The 24,534-nt window shown below is 36.8% G+C and overlaps 1 protein-coding gene across 1 annotated transcript in view; it reads right to left on the reverse strand.

Moving 5' to 3' along the window:
• RAVER2 (ribonucleoprotein, PTB binding 2) overlaps window positions 1–24,534 on the reverse strand; it is a 110,425-nt gene that overhangs the window by 2,390 nt on the left and 83,501 nt on the right. Inside the window, exons 11-12 of the mRNA XM_023586140.3 lie at window positions 23,923–24,034; window positions 22,436–22,572 (exon numbers count right to left, since the gene is read on the reverse strand). Coding sequence (XP_023441908.2) covers window positions 22,436–22,572; window positions 23,923–24,034 — 249 coding nt within the window. The remainder of the gene's footprint in view (window positions 1–22,435; window positions 22,573–23,922; window positions 24,035–24,534) is intronic.

Here is a 24,534-nt window from a genome sequence, read left to right on the forward strand (position 1 = left end):
TCAAAATGACCCACGCAACTTTTGCAAAATGCAAACCAGCCTTCTCCCATCCTCACCAGCCCCCCCGCCCCATATTATGGGGAAAGAAAAAAAAAAGCACTGCATTTGCTTCTGTTGAGCCCTAGTTAAGCCCACTGAATCCAGATACTGAGTAATGGTATTCCTACGAAGAAGAGTAGCTAAGAAGTCAAGCTGCCTATCAAATTAGATGTTAGGTCTGCCTAGTAATAAGAGAAGTAGCACGAAAACAAACCAGCCTGTGTAAAAACTAGCAAATAAGGTCAAGGACAATAATATAATGATACACCCTACAGAGCAATGGGAACTCTAACATTGGTCTATAGAGTACTCACCTGGGAAGCATGTTAAAATGCAGGTTTCCATTTTCCGTTCCCAGAGATTCTGATTCAGAAACGTTTATGATAAAGGTCAAATTATTTCTCACAGTTGGTCATAGTAATCAGTACAATAAATCAAACTATCGTACAACCCCATGATCTCCTGGTCCCTCTTAGTTTTAGCTTTTACAAAGTATGACAAGCTTGAAGAATTACATAATTTAATATACAAGTAGAATCGACTGCTAAGGAAAACCTTCCAGCAAAGCAAAAGAACGTTCTCAAAATACAATGAAAAATTAGTTGTTTTTGAACCAGAAAGGATCATAACTTGAAAACCAGATCAACCTCTGAGGGAGCAGATGACGAGTTTCTCACACACCTGTAGATAAAATAGTCAATTCTCAATCATCCATGTTAAGAAGAGGGAGAACAGAAGATTGAAACTGAGGAATCCATCTACTCTGGTACGTTATTTTAATGTGGTCTCCTATTGTGACAGCATGATAAAATCCCTCTTCACATAACTTGAATGATTCACAAAATGAAACATTGACCAGAAAAGACAGTTCAGCTTTAACTCCTGTTTCAAAATTTTTCCTGGATATGCCTGTGATTTGCTCTGAAGTAATCTGAGAAGGGAAGTAGGTGGGAGTATAGATGAAACAAGACTGGTTTTGAATTGGTAATTGTTGAAGCTGGCTTAATGGGTACAAGAGATTGATTATCGCATTCACTGTACTTTGGTAAATGTTTGAAGCATTCCATAACAAAAAGCTTCCCACCAGGACCAGTATTCTAGAGAAGGGCTGCCTGCAGCAAAACTACTTGCTCATCTACTTAGCCTGGAGTTAGTTTGCCTCAAAGCCTCCCTGCATTCGTAGGCCCCTCCGTGGTTCTCCAGATGCCAGCTGTCAGAGGCCCTTGGCTGGTCTCAGGTTTTTACTGCATGTTGGATGCAACCCCTAACACTGTCATTCTTCACCCTACGTATACAGAGCTGTTTTCCTTAGCAGTTTTCTTCCTCTAATAAATGATCAGTCCCCTCCACAAATAAGATCCCCCGGCCCCCCGCCCAAAGATAAGGGGAAATAATAAAAACCTCACTCAAAGTTCTATAAAAAGACTTTCTCATCTCAGTTACCTTCCCTGGTTACTACTACTGCTATGCAGTCATCATTAAATGTTTCAAATCTTTGTATAAAGCAAAGCAGCAGCCTGAATTTTTCTGTCTATACCATCTTTATCCTCAAAAGCTAGGTAGGAAGTTTATTAGATGCTTTCATTTAAAGGATTTCCCAGTGGTGCTACACCATACACAGAAAACCAAATGAAATGAGATCAGCAAAAACCTTCACAGGGCAGCACAGAAAAACATTAGTAAGAACAGGAAATGAAAATGCATGTTATAACTCATGATACTGGGAGAAAGGTAACTCATCCAGTAGACTAAGAGGTCTAGTTCTTAGTGCAGGCCTGTGGGGTTAAAGGATGAATGGTGACAGTTACTAGGATTTTTGAAATAGCTCAGTGCTTCTGGGAGAAATAATCTGAATCTAAGAAACAATGAAAAAGAAAATATACCACAAAAGAGGAGAAAAGTATAAAGCATATTTCATATTTTCAGAACACACATTCAGTCTTCATAGACCAGCTGCTGCAGGCACGAGGCTGGGTGTTACAGGAAGTACCTAGATAAAACGAAATGTGAATTGTGCCCTCAAAGAGCTCATATCCTAGGAGGGGAAGTAAGGACAGGACAAAATAATTTGTCAAAAGAGAAATACTGGTGAGGTGCTAAAGCTTTTTAGAGAAGGGAAAATGGGGGAGGGGTGTTTGAGGGTATTGACACAGAAACAGATAACGTAGCCTCTGAGTTAAGATTTGCAGGCCTGGTCAGATACGGACATATGGAGACCCTTCTAGGAGAAAGGAATAGCACGAGCAAAGGCAAGTGGCAGGAAAGCATGGGTGTGCGATGGAGCCCCCTGGCTGGGAAGAGGGCAGGACTCTGAGGTTGAAATGGCAAGCTCGCCACGATCATGGGACTGGAATGCCAGGCCAAGAATTATGAAAGTAGTGAGATGGTCAATCTTGGACTTTGCAAAGACTTATCTACTAGTTCCATATAAAATGTGGCAATGGAGGGGACAGACATTAGGAAGTTTTGCCAGGAGGCTACTGGATTTGTGCTATTAGATACATGTGGGCAAACACACAGATTATATGTGATTTAAAGTTTTCTTTGTAATTTTGCATGGACTGTACAAGAAAGAATGGTATATTTAGAAAACCTGAAAAAAAAAATTCAGTGCACACTTACGCCTTGGAGAGACCAAAGAATGGAAATTAAAATTTTCTTTGTAATTTTGCATGGACTGTACAAGAAAGAATGTGGTATATTTAGAAAACCTGAAAAAAAAAAATTCAGTATGCATTCACGCCTTGGAGAGACCAAAGAATGGAAAAACATTGAGAAAAGCCATAATATTCCTACTTAAATGTCTAATACTCAGGTGGGAAACAAATCAACAAAATAATGAAACCATGGTATATTTGGAGATGTATAAATTGATAAAATGTAATTATGATGTCATCTAATATTTTATAGTTTAAAGAGTGCTTTTATGCCCATTATATCACTGATCTTCACAGCAGCCCCTGTGCAGTAGGCAGAGAGAGAATTATCTCCATTGAATAGATAAGAAAACAGAAGCTCAAATACCTTATGTGATTCGGCTAAAATGATAGCAGTTAAATATCAGAGCTGTGACTCCAATCTACTTTTTCTCATTGAAGTGTTTTCATTGTACTAATCTGCCTTTTAAAAAATCAAGAGAACAGCTAGATAAGGAATCACTACCATAAGACTTTTTCGAAGTTTTAAATAAACATCCAAGTATTAATTACTTTTTCATTGTCTTTTGGTTAGCATTAATTAGAGGAGGATAGGGCTAGAGGAAGAGTGCAGAGAAATCATGTGAAGACCAAAGTGATTTTTTTTTTCTGGACAAACAGTCTGTACCTACATTAAAATCTAGACTTTGCACAGTTTCTATGACAATATATAGAATTTAAACTTCAGTTATTCAGATGTAACAGTTAGAGGTATAAAATCACACATATTGCAGTGGTACCTTCCACAATTACTACAGTTCTCTGCTTTGTAGTTATGAGTAATATCAAAGTTTGCCACTACCTCCTTTACATTGTGTGAGGGGAGGCAGCATTTTTAGAAATTACAACATTTCTCATTTGTGGTGAAAATTTTCATTCCTTGGTTTTGGCAAATTACTTATAAAAATTTGGAGCTGAGTTCAGTTCAAGTGGTGCTGGAGACTTATCTTTGAAAGAAAATAACTGAATAGGTACAATATCCCAGGTACTTTTACTTATGTGAATGTTTGTTAAAAAAATCCCTGTGAGGTCGGAGCCCAGAAAGTAACTTGCCACAGCTGGGTTGGCCTGCATTGGGATTTATATTTTCAGCTTCAAGTTGACTCCCATCCCAGTCTGAAGAATTCTGAAGAGCATCTAGTCTATATCCTATACAATGGTTTAATTCCCAGGCCTCATCTTCCATTAAGGGTTGTTGCCCCTTTCAGCGTGGACACTTCCAACAGAGTAGAAGGATTCTAGTCTTTATCAAGATTCCTTTTTCTCTTTGTGGTGAGCTGAAGCCAACTGACGTGGTTTCCACCCAGTGATTCCATTCTGTCCTTTAGAACTACGTCCCAAACCTCGTACTTCCTCTGTCCACCTGATCATATCTTCAAGTGAGCCCCCACTTCTCATGTTCCTAGGCACTCCCATATCCCCCTGGTCCTAGATGCCTATTTAATACCTCCCACTACTCCAGCCTCCAACTGACCCCTAATCCCCCCTCTCAGGTGATTTGCTTTCTACTTCACTGAGGAAACATCGAATGAAGTCCTGAGAAGTCTGGTACCAACCCCTCGTCCCTTTATTTACCCTTACTCCCTTTGTGGTCTTGCTCAAACTCATGGAATTTACAGCCTGCCCTTCTATACATTGGTGCCCCCTCATATATATATGAGGTATCTGCTACTTTCTCCTCATCTTCAGACTTGTGTAATGAACTAACCAGTAACAGCATCTCCACTTGGATGTCAAGTAGACATCTTAAGTTTAACACGTCCAAAACGGAAACCCTGCTCTTGCCTCCCCAAACCTGTTCTAACCCTGGGCTTCACCCATGTCATTGAATGGCAACTCTGGTTTTTTAGGCCTACAACTGTTGCCTCTACTTTCCAAATATGTCTTGAATCCAGCCTTTCTCAGAACCTCACAGCTCCCATCCGATGGCAGCAGCGGCACTTCCTGGATTTTACTACAAAAGTTTCCTAACTGATCTTGTTTCGATCCCTGCCATCTACATTCACCATCTAACACTGCAGCCAGAGGTGCCTGTTTAACCATCAGTAGGATCTTATTATCCCTCTACTCAAAATCTCCCAGTGACTTTCTAGTTCAGAGTAAAAGCTAGTGCCCTTACAACTGCCTCAGAGGCCCCACGTGGCCCCCACTCTCCCCAGCTCCATGGTGGCCTCCCCTCCCACACTCCCATTTTGCTTACACCTCTTGTGCTCCACATGTCTTCTACCTCAGCCCCTTTACACTTGCTGTTCCCTCTCCCTGGAGTGCATTTCACATAGATATTCATGTGGCACACTCCCTACGCTTCTGGTCAACCACACATTTCAACAGCAGGCACTGCTCAGAACTTCTCCAGCCCTTACCCTGGAGAATAGCAATTACTCTTCATACCCAGGAGGATAGTTATTAGTTTCTTTAAAATAAAGTGAAAATAGCCAGGGTTAGTGAGGATGCAGAGACATTGGAACCTAGTGCATTGCTCTTGGGAGGTAAAATGATGTAGCCACTGTGGAAAACAGTTTGGCAGTTCCTCAAAAAGTAAAAGAGAACTACTGAATGACCCGGCAATCCCACTTCTAGGTATATACCCCATAGAATTGAAAGCAGGGGTGTGGACTGGTAACTGTACACCAATGTTCATAGCAACATTTTTCCCAATAGCCAAAAGGCAGAAACAACCCAAATGACCAGCAGCAGGTGAATGGATAGGCAAAATGTGATACACACGTACCATGAATTATTACTTAGCCTTAAAAAGGAAGTTCTGATACATGCAACTACATGAACCTTGAAGACATCCTGTTGAGTGAAATGTCAGACACAAATTTACAGATAGTATATGATTCCACATACATGAAATAGCTAGAATACGCAAATTCATAGAGACAGATAGTAGATTACAGGTTAACAGGGATGGGTGGGTGGGTGGGGGAAAGGGGAATGAATGCATGAAGGGTATATGGTTTCTGTTTGGGCTGATAAGTTCTGGTAATGGGTGATGGTGAAAATGATTCAACACTGACTGTGTTTAATCCCACTGAATGGTATGCTTTAGGAATGGTTGAGAGGGAAAAGTTTATGTTGTATATAGGTTTCCACAATTCAAAAAAAAAGTGACTGAAAAGACAAGGACAATTATATGCAATCTATAATCTTGGACTGGAACGAATAATGGAGAAGCAAAGGCACCAATGACATTATTGGGACAAATGAAAAAAATGAAACAAACTACAAAGTTTATATCAATGTTTAATTACTTGAACTTGATAACTGTACTCACAGTGATTACTTAAGTGAATATTACTTAGGAAATATACATGGAAATAGTAAGTGGTCATGGAGCATGATGTATGCAACCTACTCTCAAATGTTTAAAAAATAGATAAGTTGATGAATCTTGGTATCTGGTGAGGAGATGTGCTAGAGTTCTCTGTATGAGGTTTGTATCATTTTTGCAACTGTGCTTTTGTGATTTTTTTTAAAATAAAAAGTTAAAAAAGTAAGGCTATTTCTTTACCATTAATGCTCTTCTGGAAAGAATGTAATCAGTTAGCATGTAACTCTCTAAATACAAAGTCAAATTGATTCTCAGAAAATTCTGGCACTGTTTAGAAGTCCTCACTCTCACCTTTACCTTTGGCATCACTTTACCTATTCTAAATCTTGTCTCTTTAGTGGAGTTGGGTTGGATGGAGAACCTAAAATGAACAAATATATTAACTGTTCTGAAATCTGAATCAAATCACAGTCCTTTCTTATAGTCCAACTTTTAGATTTCATCCTTACAGAAACACGAATTGATTACTCTTTTCTGCATAAACATAGTTCATTTCCAAATTTTGTTTAATGAATACTATTTTTCTTTCACCCCATCTTAAAAAATTAAAAACCAATGTGGGGAGTGGATGTGGCTCACCAGATAGAGTGACCGCCTACCATACAGGAGGTTCAAGGGTTTGATACCCAGGGCGTCCTGGCTCGTGTGGTGAGCTGGCCTACACCCAGTACTGATGTGTGCAAGGAGTGCTGGCCCATGCAGGGATGCCCCGATGTAAGGGTGGCCTCTGTGCCCTGTGCGAAACCGCAGCCCGCCCTGGAGTGGTGCCACACACGGAGAGCTGACACAGCAAGATGACGCAACAAAAAGAGACAGTGCTGCCTGATGAGAATACAAGCAGACACAGAAGAACACACAGCAAATGGACAGAGAGAGCAGACAATTGGAGGGGAGGGGAAGAATAAATATATCTTAAAAAAAAAAACAAACACCAATATGCTTCATTTTGTGTCCTGTATGATTTAACTAAAATGACTTTTCCTTTTCTATACACATAGATGGTTTCGATATTCATATTTATTTTTGCCTGTCAGCTATTTTACCTTTCTTCATATGAATAATATAAGTCCTAACTTTGGATTGTTTCATCCCCCAAAAGGTGTTTTCCCTGTTTTTAAAAATGTGAACCTTAACCATCACCACACCAATCTTCAGTATTTACACCAAGTTGTACAAAATTGTACAATCTTATATTTATTTAATAATACTCTTAATCAAAACATTAAAATCCTTTGAAAAATCAGACTAACATGTCTGCACTGCAATTCAACACTATCTTGAAATTTATTTATACAGCATACCTTACCAATCGGTTTTTTTTTTTGTTTTTTTTTTTTACCTTACCAATCTTTTGAATGTTTGTAAGACTTATTTGGTTTATAACCTGAATATTTTGAAGTAATGAGGATGATTTTAAATAAATTTCAAAAGTTTGCTTTCCTTAATTCAACTTTTTTAGTCACAATCATTTTTCTTAAAGTTTTCTGAATTATTGTCTAGGATTACTATAAAAATAAGCTGTGGCTCCATAAATATTGTTTGACATAGGTTGAGATATTTAAAGTCATTTTACATGGTTAGTGTTTGTCACTGGCTTCTGATTTATCCCAGTTGACAAAAATCCACATGACGTACTTTTGGCAAGGCTATCTCCAATATTTCCCCACTAGGTGGCAGCATTAGACTCTATATGAAGGGACTAAGCCTCATCCAAACGTTTTTGTTTATTTTTTTGTTTCTTCTTCTCCGGTCACATTGTGTGATTGGGTCCCTGGAATTGGCGGCCAGCTTTCTGGCAGGAAAAACTCCTGTGACCAGGTAATATGAGGGTACAACAGGTCAGTAGATAGTACTAGTGTAATAAAAGACATGGCAGAAAACTCCCAAGTATGAGATGTGACAAATGGAAAATGATAGCCATTATCTATATAAATGAAATAACTCTGACATTATTAAAACTATGAAAATGCCTATGTCAAATTTAGAAGTTGCCTATGAAGAATTTTTATCTAGTTTACCTACTTTAATAAAGAGGAGGGGTGTTCTGTTTTTGATAGACCATAATTAGATGTTAGATTGAAGTGTTTAAGAAATTTTTAATAAATTGGCTCAAAAGCTTCCCTGCCATAAGATGGGATTCTCCAACCATTTCCCATAATTGTATATCTCTATAAAAGCCTATTTACTTCTACACCTCAGAACCTGAAATTTCAAACTCTACTTGTACATTTCCATTAATAGGATCATCTAGCAAGTATAATGTTATTATCATTGCTAGAGTATGCATTACAAATTTAAAAATCGTTACAATTATTTGTGATTTAAGTGTTCTTAAGCTCATTTCAAATATTTAAGAAATGAAGTTTTTGAGAAAATTAGTAACAGCAGTTCAATGGCAATTACAGGTAATTATTATCATTAACTAGAGAAATGGAAAGAGTAGCCCATTTTCAATTGGATTAGAACTAGATTTGGAACTAATTTAACTTGTTTACTTATTATTAGATAATTTTAGGATCTCTAAATAATGGATGAAAAGCTGCCCTCTAGTAGAGTTAAGGTTTGCTATTTTTAAGTAGAATTCAATATTTTTTTCAGAATTAGAAGGAAAATACACAAATTTTAAATGTGCAATTCAATGAGTTTTAATCTCTTTCAAGATACAGAATATTTCCATCAAACCAGAAAGTTTCCTTAATCCCGTCCCAGTCAATCCCAACCTCCCAGAGGCAATTCTTTTCCTGATTTTTAAAAACACCTAAGCATATACTTCTTGTAAAAGTTTTTATAAATGCAAACTATACAAAGATGGATGCTTTCTGCCTGGTTTTTGTCACTTAGCAAATTTGTTTGTAGTTCATTCTTATATATTACTGAGTAGTATTCCATTGTATGAATATACCGTAATTTTTAAATCCATTCTCCTGTTGAGATACGTTTAATTTGTTTCCAGTTTTTGGCTACATGAATAAAGCTGCCACAAACATTCTTTCACAAGTCCTTTTGTGGACACAGACATTCATTTTTCTTGGGTACATACACAGCAATGGAATTGCTGGGTGATAAGTAGATAGATGTTTATATAAGAAACTGTCACATTTTTTCTCAAAGTCGTGATACTATTTACACTCCCACCAAGAACTTATGAGAGTTCCTATTGCTTCTTATCTGATGTCGCTAACTTGAGCCATCCTAGTGGATACAGATCTTAATTGTGGCTTTAATTTGCATTTCACTGAAAATTAATGATGTTGAATACTTTTTCAGGTATTTATTGGTCATTCATCTACTTCCTTTTGTGAAATACTTCAAAGTTTTAAAGTTAGTGAGTTGTAGGACTCCTTTACATCTTCTGCATACACATACTGTTACATATATGTTTTGGGAAATTTTTCTCCTAGTCTGTGTCTTGCTTACTTATTTTCTTATGTTTTCTTTTGATGATAAGCAGTTTTAATTTTGAAGTATAATTCTTTGGTTGTTGCTTTCTTTGTCCTATCTAAAAAATTTCTGTTGAGATATTTTCCTTGGTTTCCTTCTAAAAGCTGTATATTTAGTATTTTTTGAGGTATAATTCATTCCATATTACTCTTCTAAAGTGTACAATGCAGTGGCTTTTAGTATATTCACAAAATTGTGCAATGAACACCTCCATGTAATTTGAGTTTCAAAAGAAACTCCATACCCATTAGCAGTCACTCTTCAATTCCTCTCCTCTCAGTCCCTAGTGGTCACTAATCAACTTTCTGTCTCTAAGGATTTTGCCTATTCTTGCCATCTCATAAATGAAATCATACAATATGTGGCCTTTTGTGCCTGGCATCTTTCATTTAGTATAATGTTCTAAAGGTTCAACCATGTTGTAGTGTGTATTATTTCATTTCTTGATATGACTAAATAACAATCCACTGTATGGCTACACATTTTGTTTATCCATTCATCAAATGATGGGCATTTGGGTTGTTTCCACTTTTTGGCAATTATGAATAACACTGTGTTTAGGATTGAACCATGAACTCCACAAAAGACATGTTTAAGTCTTCATCCATATTCCTGTAGGTGTGAGCCCCTTTGTAACTAAGACCTTTGAAGATATTAGCTAAACTGTGGACTCATTTGTGAATAGGATCTTTCAAGATCTTATTTGGATGAGGCCAAATTGAATCAAGATTGACTTTAATCCACAAGACTGGAGTCCTCATAAGGCAGAGATAACTCAGATACAATCAGCAGAAGTCAGAAGAGGCTAAAATCAAAGAAAGCAATAAGAGGAGACCAAGGAGACAGTTCGCCATGTGACAGCAGCAGAAATGCAAGCCAAGGAATCCCAAGAATTGAGGCAAGCCAGCATACTCTGGAAGAAAGCACGGTCTGTCTAGAATTTGATTTGAGGGAGTGTACTAGTCAGCCAAAGGGGTACTGATGCAAAATACCATAAATCAGCTGGATTTTATAAAGGGTATTTATTTGGGATAGAGGCTTACAGTTGCCAGGCCATAAAGCATAAGTTACTTCCCTCACCAAAGTCTGTTGCCACATGTTGGAGCAAGATGGCTACTGACGTCTGCAAGAGTTTAGCCTTCCTCTTCCTTTTAAGGCTCTGTGGTCCCAGCTTCTCCAATATCAGATGTAGGCTGGGATAAGTCTCATCTCTCTCCTGGGGCTTGTTTCTCTTCCCAGCTCAGCTGCTTTGTTCTCTCCAAGAGGTCAGCTGTTGACTATCAGGCGCTCTCTCTTCTCAGGGCCTCTGCTGTGTCTATGGAGCCATCTCTATTCTTCTATGTTCTTCTCCTGTGTGTTTACTTCCTGGGGTTCTAGCAACCAAAATTCCTACTAAGCTCTCTGCCATGTCCCACCGACATGGCCCAATCAAAGCCTTAATCATTATTTAATCAAGTAAAAGTGAAACTTCTGGATCCAATACAATCTAATATGCCCATAGGAACAGATCAGTTAACAAATATAATCCAATATCTATTTTTTTTTAATTCATAAATAATGCCAAACTGCTACAGGGATGTCCCAGGAAGATGGCATCAGAGTAGGCAGGGAGGGCTCAACTCTCTCTCAAAATCAATGGAGAAAGGGCTAAAAGCTATTTGAAGGATGTGCTTTGCAGGTCAGCAGACCAGAATAGTACAGCACAACTCCTAGGAGGGCAAGTGAAAGAGAGATGAAAAACCCAAAACAAACGTGAGTTCCCAAACCCCCATGACAGCTGGAAAGGGCTTCCACCCCTTCGCCCTCAAGACATTAAGCCTGGATAAAACCCCTGGCTCACTGCAGTTGAGTGAGAAGGGAACGGATGTCTTCCTCCCTATCAGCTGTTACAAGGGAACAAGGAGGGTGAGTTGGAAGGTGGAGAGTAGTTTCTCTTCAGCTTTGAATCTTGACTCTGGCCAGATGGAAACATGGGAAAGTGGAGGTTGAAAGAAACACCTCCAAGGAAAGTCTCATCAACAAGCACCATCTGCTGGTTGGGCAGGAAATTGCAAGGAGGAAAACTGTTTCTAGGTCGCTCTTTAGTCTCAGCCCTGTGAGAAAATGTGTACCCCATTAGTCAGTCCCTGGCCCAATTTTGGTAACTTAAGCTAGGCAATTTTAAAGACTTAGAATAAGTTGAACCAAAAATCAAAGAAGAGCTGTTGGGGGGGGGGGGGGGCGGGAAACTAGGCAAGGGTGAGAAATTGAACATCAGAGGAAACTCAGCAACATATTTACATGCCTAGACATCATCAAAAAATTACAAACCATACTAGGAAAGAGAAAGAGATGGCCCAGCCAAAAGAACTAACCAAATATCTAACAAGATACAGGATTTTAGACAGCTGATCAACGATAATCACACAAAGCAATTCAAAGAATTGAAGGAAAATATGACTAAAGAGATAAAGGATAATAAGAAGACACTGGGTAAACATAAAGAACAATTTCAAAGCCTGCAAAGAAAAGTAACAGAGTTTATGGGAATGAAAGACATGATGGATGGGATTAAAAATATATTAGAGGCACATAAGAGCACATTTGAATAGGTCAAAGATAGACATGATCAACATGGAAAAATCAGTGGTGTTTCTATACCCAAAGAATGAACAATAAAAAAAGGAAATAAGAAATCAAATCCCTTTACAATACCAATTAAATGAGTAAAATATCTAGGAGTAAATTTAACCAATGATGCAAAGGACTTATACATGGAAATCTATAAAACATTGCTGAAAGCAATCTAAGAAGACTTAAAAAATGGTAGGAAATTCCATGCTCATGGGTTGGAAGAATGTTGTTAAGATGCCAATTCTACCCAAAGCAATTTACATATTTAACACACTCTCAAAAAATTCCAGCAACCTTCTTGCAGAAATGGAGAAGCCAAGTATCAAATTTATAAGGAACTATAAGGAGCCCTAAATAGCCAGATGAAAAAGAACAACAAAGCTGGAGGATTCACATTTCCCAATTTAAAAAGTTATTACAAAGCCAGAGTAATCAAAAGGGCATGGTACTGGCACAAGGACAAATAGGCAACAAAAGGAAAAAAGAGATACATTTTTAATCAAAATTTAAAACTTTTGTACAAAGGACTTCATCATGAAAGTAAAAAGATAACTTACAGAAAGGGAGAAAATATTTGGAAACCATATACATGACAAAGGTATAATATCCAGAACTATAAAAAAATCCTACAACTCAACAACAAAAAGACACACAACCCAATATAAAAATGACATGAATTGAAATTTCTCCAAAGAAAATATACAAATAGCCAAAAAGCACATGAAAAGATGCTCAACATCATTAGCCACTGGGGAAATGCAAGTCAAAAACCACAATGAGACACCATTTCATACCCACTAGAATGGTTACTATTAGAAAGATGAAAAATAAGTATTGGCGAGAATGTGGAGGAATAGGAACACTCATTCATTGCTGGTAGTAATATACAATGGTATAGCCAGTGTGGAGACAGACTGGTGGTTCCTTAGAAAATTAAATATAGATTTACCATATGACTTGATAATCCCATTTCTAGGTATATAACCAGAAGAACTGAAAGCAGAGACTTGAAGAGCTATTTCACATTGATGTTCATAGTGGCATTATTCTCATTTACCAAAGATGGAAGTAATAGATGAATGGATGAAGGTGGTGTATATATATACAACAGAATATAGTAATATGCATCCAGTTGAATATTATTCAGCTGTAAAAAGGAATGAAGTTCTGATACACATGAAAACATGGATGAGACATCATGTTGAGTGAAATAAGCCAGACACAAAAGGGCAAATGTATTATCTCATTGATATCTCATTAATGTGAAATAATGAGAATAAGTAAACTCATAGAGTCAGGATCTAGAATGCAGGTTACCAGGCACTGGGGTGTGGGTAGGGAATGGGGAGTTAAGGCTCAATTGGCAAAGAAATTAATTTTGGGGTGATGGAAAAGTTTTGGTAATGGATGGTGGTGATGGCAGCACAACATTTGAATGTAATTAAAGCACTGAATTATGTATCAGCATACCTCATTTTATAGCACTTCACTTTATTGCATTTTGCAGATATTCCATTTTTTACAAATTGAAGGTTTGTGACAACCCTGCATTGAGCAATTCTATTGGTGCCATTTTCCAACAGTGTATGCCCACTTTGTGACTCTGTGTCACATTTTAATTAAGGTACATATATTGGGGTTTTTTTGCACATAATGCTACTGGACACTTGATGGATTACAGTATGGTATAAAGATAAATTTTATGCATACTAGGAAACCAAAAATTTTGTAGGACTCACTTTATTGCTTCTTTTCCTTATTGCAATGGTCTGGAATCTAACCTGATATATGTGCAAGGTATGCCTATAGTTGAATGCAGCTAAAAGGGGAAATGTTACATTGTACATATGTTCTAGAATAAAATTTAAAAAAAAACCAAAGTGTACAACACAAACAGCACAATTATAATAATATTCTTTCATTGAGTGTAAAAAAGATACCACACTAATGCAAATTAGTATTAATATTAAAAGGAAGGGTATATAGGAACTCTGTATTTTCTGCATGAGTTCTCTATAAACTTACAATTTCTCTAATACAAAAAAAAAAATCAATATTAAAAAAATAAAGACACAAGGGTCAGCAATGTTTCTCCAAAGGGAGAGATAGTAGGTATTTTATTTTATTTATTTTTATTTTATTTATTTATTTATTTATTTCTCTCCCCTTCCCCCCCACCCTGGTTGTCTGTTCTCTGTGTCTATTTGCTGCATCTTTTTTGTCTGCTTCTGTTGTTGTCAGCAGCATGGAAATCTGTGTTTCTTTATGTTTTGTCATCTTGTTGTGTCAGCTCTCCGTGTGTACAGTGCCATTCCTGGGCAGGCTGCACTTTCTTTCGTGCTGGGTGGCTCTCCTTATGGGGCACACTCCTTGCACGTGGGGCTCCCCTACGCAGGGGACACCCCTGAACAGCAGGGCACTCCTTGCACACATCAGCACTGCGCATGGGCCAGCTGCACATGGGTCAAGGAGGCCCGGGGTTTGAACCGCAGACCTCCCATGTGGTAGACGGACGCCCTAACCACTGGGCCAAGTCCACTGCCATGACAGGAGGTATTTTAGATTGGTGGGCCACCAGGTGTCTGCTGCAACTACTCAACTCTGCTCTTGTGTGAAAGCAGCCATAGACAATATATAGTCAGTAATACATTATTTATAAATACTGAAAACAAAAATCTTTGTCTATAAATCCAATGTTTAGCCATACTCCCCTCCTCCCCAACCCTTGATGGTTCCCTCATCTGTTTGCTCATTGTCTTTGCTCATTTGCCCCTGTTGCCTGCTTGTTTTTTTGCTTGTCTATTGTCTGCTTGTTTTTGCTCAGTGTCTGCTCATTATCTGCTCACTGTTTGTCTTCTTTAGGAGGCACTGGTAACCGAATCCGGGATGTCCCATGTGGAAGGCATGCACTCAACTGCTTGAGCCATGTCTGCTCCCCTTGGCCAAACTTATTTATTTCTTTGCATGTCTCAATTTTTCACTGAACCCTCAATATTTAAAATAATATGGCAACTCAGGAAATAAGATTGTCTCTCTTCAGGAATTATTGTTGCTATTTGTTTTTGTGTTTGTTTAGTGACTTTTCTGAGCTAATTCTGTAAAATCTGCCTTCTTTGTTGTTGTGGCCACTGAAGTCTCTTCTTGGTTAGTTTAGCAGTCAGCTAATGATTGCACACAGATTGCCTTAAACACCTAGAACCAACAAATCTCCCAGACTTTGTTGACGGACTGTATATTTTGGGGCATGCCTTCAACACTCAGTTAGGCAGTTAACAATGCTTCCTTAGCCTTGATTTTTGGTTATCCTATTATTTGTTCCTACTGCTATCTACCACCTCAGGCGGCCACAAAATTAAATAACTGCCTCTAAATCTTTTTTAACTATCTCCTCTGGGGAAAAGGCATCTACACTGCGTGAGTTCTGAGTCAGGTCAAATAAAGACAGCCTTGCAAGTGGAATCTTCCAGGGAACCAGGACACAGGTCAAATAATGATCATTCTCTGGGAATGAGGCTTTGAAGAAGCTCCACCCTGTTCTGACCCCTCTGGATGCCGCCAAGTTACTGGTTTTCACTGTGATTACAGGTTATTGATTTCCAAGGCTACTACAAAATTGGAGAGAGAAGAATGGAAACAAGGTAAGTTAAAACATAAGTACCACTCTTCTTACAGAGAATCAGCTGTTTTTCTTTAATAAATGCTCTCAAGATTGCTACAAGTTCTTTGGATAACCTCCAGAGTTCTGATAAAGTTGATCCTGACCGTTTTTGTTTGTTTTCTTAATGCTTTTATGGAGGAGAATTTTTAGGGGTTGTTACTTTGCCATTTCCATCGAAGTCACTTATAGCTTAGATTTAGGCCTATGACCCATATCAAACCAATTTTAGAGATGGGTATGAGGCATTGGCCAGGGTTCATTATTTCTAATATGGATAACCAGTTGTTTAGCAAAGTTTCTGTTCTTTCCCTATAAAGCAGCTTGGGGTCTTTGTGAAAAATCAACTTATCAGTTAAGTAGGGGTCCAATTCTGGACTCTTTTGTAGTCTACTGATTTATTTGCCTATCATTATGCCAACACAACACTGTTTTCATTACTAGAATTTTATAGTAAATTTTGAAGTCATGTAGTGTCAGTCCTCCAAATTCATTCTTTTACAAATGCTTTAGATATTATAGTTCCTTTGCAATTCAGTATGAATTTTAAAAATCAGCTTAATTTTTTTTTTTTTTTTAGATTTAGTTTTTATTTCTCTCCCCTTCCCTCACCCTGTTGTCTGCTCTCTGTGTCCATTTGCTGTGTGTTCTTCTGTGTACCTTGTATTGTCAGGTGGCATCAGGAAACTGTGTCTCTTTCTTATTGCATTATCTTGCTGCATCAGCTCTCTGTGTGTGCGGCACCACTCCTGGGTGGGCTGCACTTTTTTTTTCCCCACAGTGGGCAGTTCTCTTTGCAGGGCGCACTCCTTGCACATGGGGCCCCCGTATGTGGGGGCGCCCCTGCATGGCACGGCACTACTGGCACACGACAGCACTACATGTGGGCCAGCTTACCACACAGGTCAGGAGGCCCTGGGTATTGAACCCTGGATCCTCCATATGGTAGGCGGATGCTCTATCAGTTGAGCCACATCCACTTCCCTGTCAATTTTTTTTTTTTAAGATTTATTTATTAATTTCTCTCCCCTTCCCCGCCACCCCAGTTGTCTGTTCTCTGTGTCTATTTGCTGCATGTTCTTCTTTGTCTGCTTCTGTTGTTGTCAGCGGCACGGGAATCTGTGTTTCTTTTTGTTGCATCATCTTGCTGTGTCAGCTCTCTGTGTGTGCAGTGCCATTCCTGGGCAGGCTGCACTTTCTTTCGCGCTGGACAGCTCTCCTTACGGGGCGCACTCCTTGCGCGTGGGGCTCCCCTATGCAGGGACACCCCCCGCGTGGCACAGCACTCTTTGCATGCATCAGCACTGCACATGGGCCAAGGAGGGCCCATGGCCGAGCACGGGTCAAGGAAGCCCAGGGTTTGAACCTTGGACCTCCCATGTGGTAGATGGTCGCCCTAACCACTGGGTCAAGTCCGCTTCCCCCTGTCAATTTTTATTCAAGAAAAATCCTGCTGAGAGAGATATTTGAGACTGCAGTGACTCTATAGATCAATTTGGGGAGAATTGATATCTTACCAATATTGAGTCTTCTAATCCATGAACACGGTATATCTCTTCATTCACAGGGGTCTTCTTTAATTTCTCTCAGCAGTGTTTTGTAGTTTTTGTTGTAGAGTTTTTACACATATTCAGTTAAATTTATTACTATGATTTTATGTTTGATGCTTTGTAAGTGGAAATTTTTTAAAATTTCACTTTTGATGCTTGTATAAAGACATAACAATTATTTCCATGTATTTCCCTTTTACTCTCTGATCTTATAACTTTTTTGTAGTTGCCTTTTAGATTCTTAAGGGTTTTTCATATATTTTCATGTAAACAATTATGTCATGTGTAAAGAGAAACATTTTATATGACATATATATTATTATTTATTTTATTGAACTGGCTAAAACTGCCAGTAAAATTTGAATAGAAGTGGTGAAAGTGTACATTCTTGCATTGTTCTGACAATCTCTTTATTTTACCTGGAACATGTAATCCATTTTCATTTAATGTAATTATTATTATGGTTCAATTTAGACTTACCACTTAGCTACATGTTTTCTATTCATCCTATTTGTTTTGTTCCTTTCCTGACATCTTTTGGCCAAATCAAGTAGATTTTAGAATTCTATTTTATTTTAACTATTGACATTTTAGCTGTATTTCTTTGTATGATATTTTTAATGGTTGCTCAAGTGATTACAATATATATTCTATAACTTATCATAGTCTACTTAGAGTTACTATTGTTTTACTTAATGTAAAAGTCAACAGCCTTACAACTATGTAATTCTATGTATCCCATACTGTCCTTTGTATTATTGTTGTCAAATGTTTCACATATACCTACATCATAAACCCTATAATAGAATTTTACAATTTTGCAACAATATAATTTCTTTTAAAGAAATTAAGAGAAAATATATTGTCTTTTAAAATTTATCTACGTATTTACCAGTATGCTGCTCTGGATTTCATCCTGTAGTCTGAGTTTCCATCTGGTTTCACTTCCCTTCAGGCTGAAGAACTTCCCTTAGCATTTCTTATAGTATAGGTCTGCCAGCAATAAATTTTTCTTTCATGTAACTGAAAATATCCTTATTTTGCCTTGAGCTTTGAAGGATATTTTCACAGGATATAGAAATCTGAATTAACAAGGGTTTTTCTTCGTAGCAAGATGATATCCAATTGTGTTCTGCTTTCCACTGTTTCTGATGAGATACTGTTTCTCTTAACATAGTGATTTTCAATCGGGGGGGGGGGGCGCTAACTCATTGGTAAAGGACAGTGATGCTGCTAAATGTCCTACAATGTAGAAAATAGTCCTCAACAACAGTACAATCCAATCCAAAATGTCAATGGAGCCAAGATTGAAAAACCTTGCATTAAGATAACATGTGTTGTTTTTATCTGGTTACTTTCAAGATAATCTCTTTAAAACTTAGGCTTTCAGCATATTGACTATGATGTGCCAGGTACATTAGTCTATTTATGCTGCTTCATAGGAGGTTCATTGGACCTCTTGGATCTGTTATGTTTTTAAAACCAAATTGGGGAAATTTTTGACCAATATTTTCCAAATATTTTACACCCAACTGTTTTTCTTCTTTACTCTTGGGACTCCAATTACATATGTTTTAGTCTACTTTCTTTTTTCTCAGGTCCCTGTAGATCTGTTCATTGATTTCCAATCATTTTTTTCTCTTTGTTCTTCTGATTACACACTTCTTTTAACTTGTCTTCATGTGTACTGAGCAATTTTTCCTGCCTTCTCCAATCTTCTGTATTTTAAAAGTATTTCTATTATTTCAAATACTATACTTTTCAGTCCTAGAATGTCTGTTGCTCCTTTTTGGTTTACATTTCTCAGTTGAGATTCCCTATCTGTTCATTATGACCCTACTTTAAGTTCTTGAACATATTTAAAATAGGTGCCTTAAAAAACTTGTCTGCTAAGTCCAACATCTGGGTCATCTTGAGGTTGGTTTTTATTAACTGCTTTTCTTCTTAATTGTGGGTCACCTTTTCTTGTTTTTTCAACTATCTAGTGATTTTTATTGTTTACTAGACATTGTAGACAATGTAGTGTAGAGACTATGGATTCTATAATCTTCCTCGGAAGAGTGTTGAATTTTGTTTTAAGAAGTCACCTTTGCTGAACTCAAATTCCAAACTCTACAGTGGGGAGCAGTTGAATGTCTTCTCAATTCTTTCAGCCTTCCAGCTGCTGCTTTCCACCAGTTCCCTTGGATTCTCTCTTATACAGTTTTAGGAATCAGCCAAGGTTTTGGGCTAAGTTGACACCTAGATTTTAAGGATCCTCCCTATTCAACTCCCTCTTTCCCAGGATTCCCCTCCTACTTTCAGCCTCTCAACAGATACTAACTCTGTCATCTGACTCCTTAAGCCAGTAGAGCTACAGCTTCTGCACAGAGTAGGGAGTGCTGTCTGGCAAAAAGGCACAAAAACACAAAGCTCATCCAGTGCAGTTTCCCTCTGTCAAGGGCTGACTCTTCTCCAGTTTGTCTGCTTTGGTTACTCTCCAGTTCCTTCAAATAACTGTTTTTCTTTCATAGCTAGTCCAGTTTTAATAACTGTTCTCAGCAAGAGAGATAAAACTTCACACCAGTACAGGAAGTACCATTTAGGATTTTTAAAAATGTGACAGTTTTATTAGAAATGGAGGGTATTTCCATCTACTCTTTGACACATCCATATCTCCTAATTCTTACGAGCAGTATATCCAAACAGTTTCTATTGAACATTATTTCCATGCCTGAATAAACTTGGAATTTGGAAAGATTAATCTGGTAGTTTGATAAAAAAATATATGTCAATGGAGAAGACAGACATGAAGTCTTGCCAGGAGGTTACTGAACTTGTCAATGCTAGTACATATATGCATGTGGGCAAACACACAGATTATATGTGATTTTAAAATTTAGCTTAAGATTTTGCATGAACTATATGGGTAAGAAAGAAAATGGTAAACTTTGAAAATCTGAAGGAAAAAAAAAACCAATTCCAATGGGCATTGGTACTCTGGAGAGACTGAATAATGTGATTTTGAAATCAGAAAAATCACTAATAGTATGAACTTTGAAAAATTATTTATTCCTTTCACCTTTTTTGCTAGTATTATGAAGACTGTAATTTAAATCTCATAGAGTTGATAAAACATAAAATACTTATATTACAAAGCATAAAGCAATTTTTAAAAAATTATACTGGTGGTTCCTTTCCTTTACAACTTTCTCCATTCTAGCAGTGAGGTACAGGAGGAGGAATTTCTAAAACATGACCACCTTTTTTCTAGACTTTATTCAATTAATAACATTTAATTAAATTTACTTTATAGAGATGAAGGAACATGAGGGAAAGAGACAGAAGAAAGCCTCACTTTATGTACAAGCATGAAAAAGAAACAGGGACTGTACACAAGGACAATGAATCCAGGAAGGATTCACTCCTCCAGAGTATCTCTGAGTAAGCAAATGTAGAGGTAGGAGGAAACATGGAAAAATGGTAATGCAAGAAGCATCTCCTCACAGAATTTCTGCATGTGTAAATGATATAAATATGCAAAAGACCAAAGCACAAAGCAATCTATACGCAAAAATTGCTGCCTGGGAGAAATGAGAGAAATTTCAAAGGTAAAATACAAGAACTGAAAAGGTAATTACATATTAGTTTTTAAAGCTCAACACATTTAGCAAAATTTTTAAATATATATTATGCTTCCTTCTGTTTAGAAAAGTAAGTTTTGTCTCTTGTGAAGCAAAAAAATATTTTGGTTATGCAGGACTATATTAAATTTTTTTTTTTTAATTAACAAGATTATGAACAATTTACCAGGTGTTTACCTATTTTTATATGATTTTAAATGTCTGGATTGTGTTTCCTGGTACAAATATGACAATTTATTTACTCAGTCATATGAATTGTTAGAAATTTAGGTTGTTTCATAAATGCTTTTATGAGTAATTCATAAATAATTCATAAATGCTTTTATACATTTCTGACAGTTCCCTTTGCTTTTATCAGCTATGAATATAATCAGCATATAATCAATGTACTTATCCTAGTTACTATTTAAAATGTTAAATAATAAAGGATCAAAGATGGAGGCTTATCCAATGATGTAAGAGAAGCAATCCAGACTGTATCAATTCATGACGATCTTTCTTCAAATGTAAATATGCCACAACCCAATTACAAGATATTCTAACCCATATTTGTCCATCCTGTCCACAGGCATATGAGACTTGAGCATATATTTTGTTAATATCCAGCTGCACCACTTTACAGCATCTATTTGAACTGTGTTTCTAGTACTCTGTCATAAAAGCATATTCAGGCATGAATTACTGTAAGTGAATTTGCCTTAGTTTTCTTTTCTAAGTATAGAAACAGGTGAGGCAGACACAGAATTGCTCCAAGAAAATCAAAGTGGAGGCACTGCTCCAACAGACAGGTCAGAGATGAGAAGAAGCTGACTGGTCTGAGAAATAAAGAATCAGAACTATTAATTATATAAGACTACTCTCTCAGCATAAGTCTCTAAGAATAAGCTGAAGAGTCAAAGCAAAACTGAGATATAAGTGAAGACACAGTACATCTTTTGAATCTAATTTTCAAAATTGAGGGATTAGGTTTAAAAGTGAGCATATACATATTTAAGCACGGATGAAAAACAGTGGCATATTCCTTGATTTCTTAGTCAGATCTATACTGGTATAAACCAGAGGTCAGCAACCTTTTTCTGTAAAGGGCAGGATATAAATATTTTAATCTTGTAGACCATAGAGTCTCTGTTGCAACTATTAACTTTGCTGTTGTAGTGTGAAAGCACCATATACAATAAGTAAATGAATGGATGTGGTTGTGTTCCAACAAAACTTTCTTTAAAAAAAATAGGTGGTGGGCCAGTTATGCTCTGTGGGCTACAGTTTGCGGTAAAAACAACAAGAGGTAAATCACTAGTGCAAAATGATGCTGAATAAATAATATGTCCCAAAACTTCCAATGGTGAGCAAGAAATATTGTGCCAATCATGCAATTTCACTTTCCTATGATGATATTAGAAATCACAACTTCATATTCAGTAAACTCAATATATACTTGAACATTTTTTTCTAAATACTATCAGAACCTGAGAAGTACTTACTTGTGCATAATCACCAAAAGGCTGAGAATAAGCAATGCACTTTTCCAATGTGTGGTGTGAATCATTTCCCTGAGAGATGGCATCCAGAATGTTGCTTGCAATTCCAGTCTTCTGCAGAGTGGTTTTACTTGCAGGAGCTAAAAGCAAAATCAGTATGTTCATTTTACTTAGGTTATTTTATTATAAATTATAGCGTAAACACTCAATTTAGCATATTCTCAAATAGAAGACAAATTTTAATTTGCCAATATATTAAATCTATATTTACTTTCCCTAAGAAAATAAAAGAATAGAATATATATAATATAGTATATGATATTGCTTCATTCATTTGAAACAACTGAAAATGGAAGCTTGTCCTATGTGTAAATAACTTTGAGGGGAATATTTTAAAAAATATGTCTAATGTGTAAAACAAGCCATACAAAATGTACAATAACCATTCTTATTAATGCCATACATGGCATAAATGAAAATAAACAAATTGAATCATAGCAAATACACATTTACTTTTTTTACTTAACAATATGCTGTGGAGATCATTTCATATTACTACATACAGACATCCCCAATTTTTAAAAAGTTGCATAGTATTTTTATAATGAACTTTCATTTATTTAACCACTCATTAATGATCATTAAAGTACTTTCCAGTTTCCACTATTCATAACCAATGTTACAGTGAATCATCTTGTGATTTTCTCTTAAAACTGTATCTGAATAGTTAATACCTAATTTAAGGACTGAGAGGGTCCTCCAAAAAGCTAAATGATAATTCCACTTTTGCCAACTGTTAGTAACTTATATACTCTTGGGGTATTTTTGTTTGTGTTCTGAGACCAAAATCTAGCAACTACTCTGGATATATTAGATTCCTTAGTGGTTTTTGACTTCTGGTTCAGATAAGAGATTCTGTATGTATCACAGGTTATAGTATTGCCAAATACTGTCCTTATCAATAAATTTATTATATTCTTTTAAAAAGTTCTATAACAGATGTTTTCTTCAAATAAAATAGTATGCATTATAATTATTCTTTTTATTTAAAGACTGGGGTCAAAATTCAGACCTTAATTAGATCCATAGGCATTATTTGCTATTTTCTATGTGGTGCAGCAGTGCTCCAAAATGTGTTCACCGAGTGCGAGGAGTGTGCCACAATGATGGAGGAGGTTGTTGGTGTGGAAGGAGTGGGGTAGGGGGATGGGGGCTATATAGGAACCTCTTATATTTTTTAATGTAACATTTTTTGTGTGTGATGTATATATCTTCAAAAAAATACAATTTACAAAAATGATGGGGTGGGGAGCGGGGTATATGGGAACCTCTTATGTTTTTATGTTTTTTTAATGTTTTTTAATGTAACATTCTTTGTGATCTATTAACTTTAATTTAAAAAATGTTAAAAAAAAAAAAAAGCAAAGTAAAACTCACTATGGAAGTTATTCAATGACACTTCAAAATATTAATCCTGAACCCTTACTTACATGATAAGCACACACTGGGCAACACACTTGCCAAGTTCAAGTATGGATTTTTACTGAGTCGAATTTCTTTTGGTGGTTCTCCCAAGAGTGAAGTCTGATTCTTAGAGGCAGCCTATTTATCAAAAAAAGAGGAGTTCTTAATAAGAGATATGAGGAAATAAAAATGCAGGGTTAGGGAAAATAGTTATTCTTCAACAATCTAGTCTCATGTGATAAAAATTTATGGACCCTAATCTTTGAGGATATAAATTTATGAAATATTTCTGGATGTTGATATGTTACTATATTCTACCTATTAGTCTTTTAATAAACTTTCTTTTTAGAGTAGTTCTAAGTTTACAGAAAAATTAACAAAACATAGTTTCCACTCACCCCCAGATAGTTCCCCCATATTAACATTTATTACAACTGATGAGCCAAAATTAGTAACAATTTCAGTAACTAACATTCACAGATTACATTAGGGCACACTCTGTGTGTGTACATTTCTATGAGTTTGGGTCCACCAATACAGTGTCATGAAGAATAGTTTCACTGCCATAAAAATGCCCTTTGCTCCACCCATTCACCCTCCCTCACACCTACCCCCTTGAACCCGTGGCAACCATTGAT

Source organism: Dasypus novemcinctus, chromosome 9, assembly GCF_030445035.2.
Source record: "Dasypus novemcinctus isolate mDasNov1 chromosome 9, mDasNov1.1.hap2, whole genome shotgun sequence".
Lineage (NCBI taxonomy): Eukaryota > Metazoa > Chordata > Mammalia > Cingulata > Dasypodidae > Dasypus > Dasypus novemcinctus.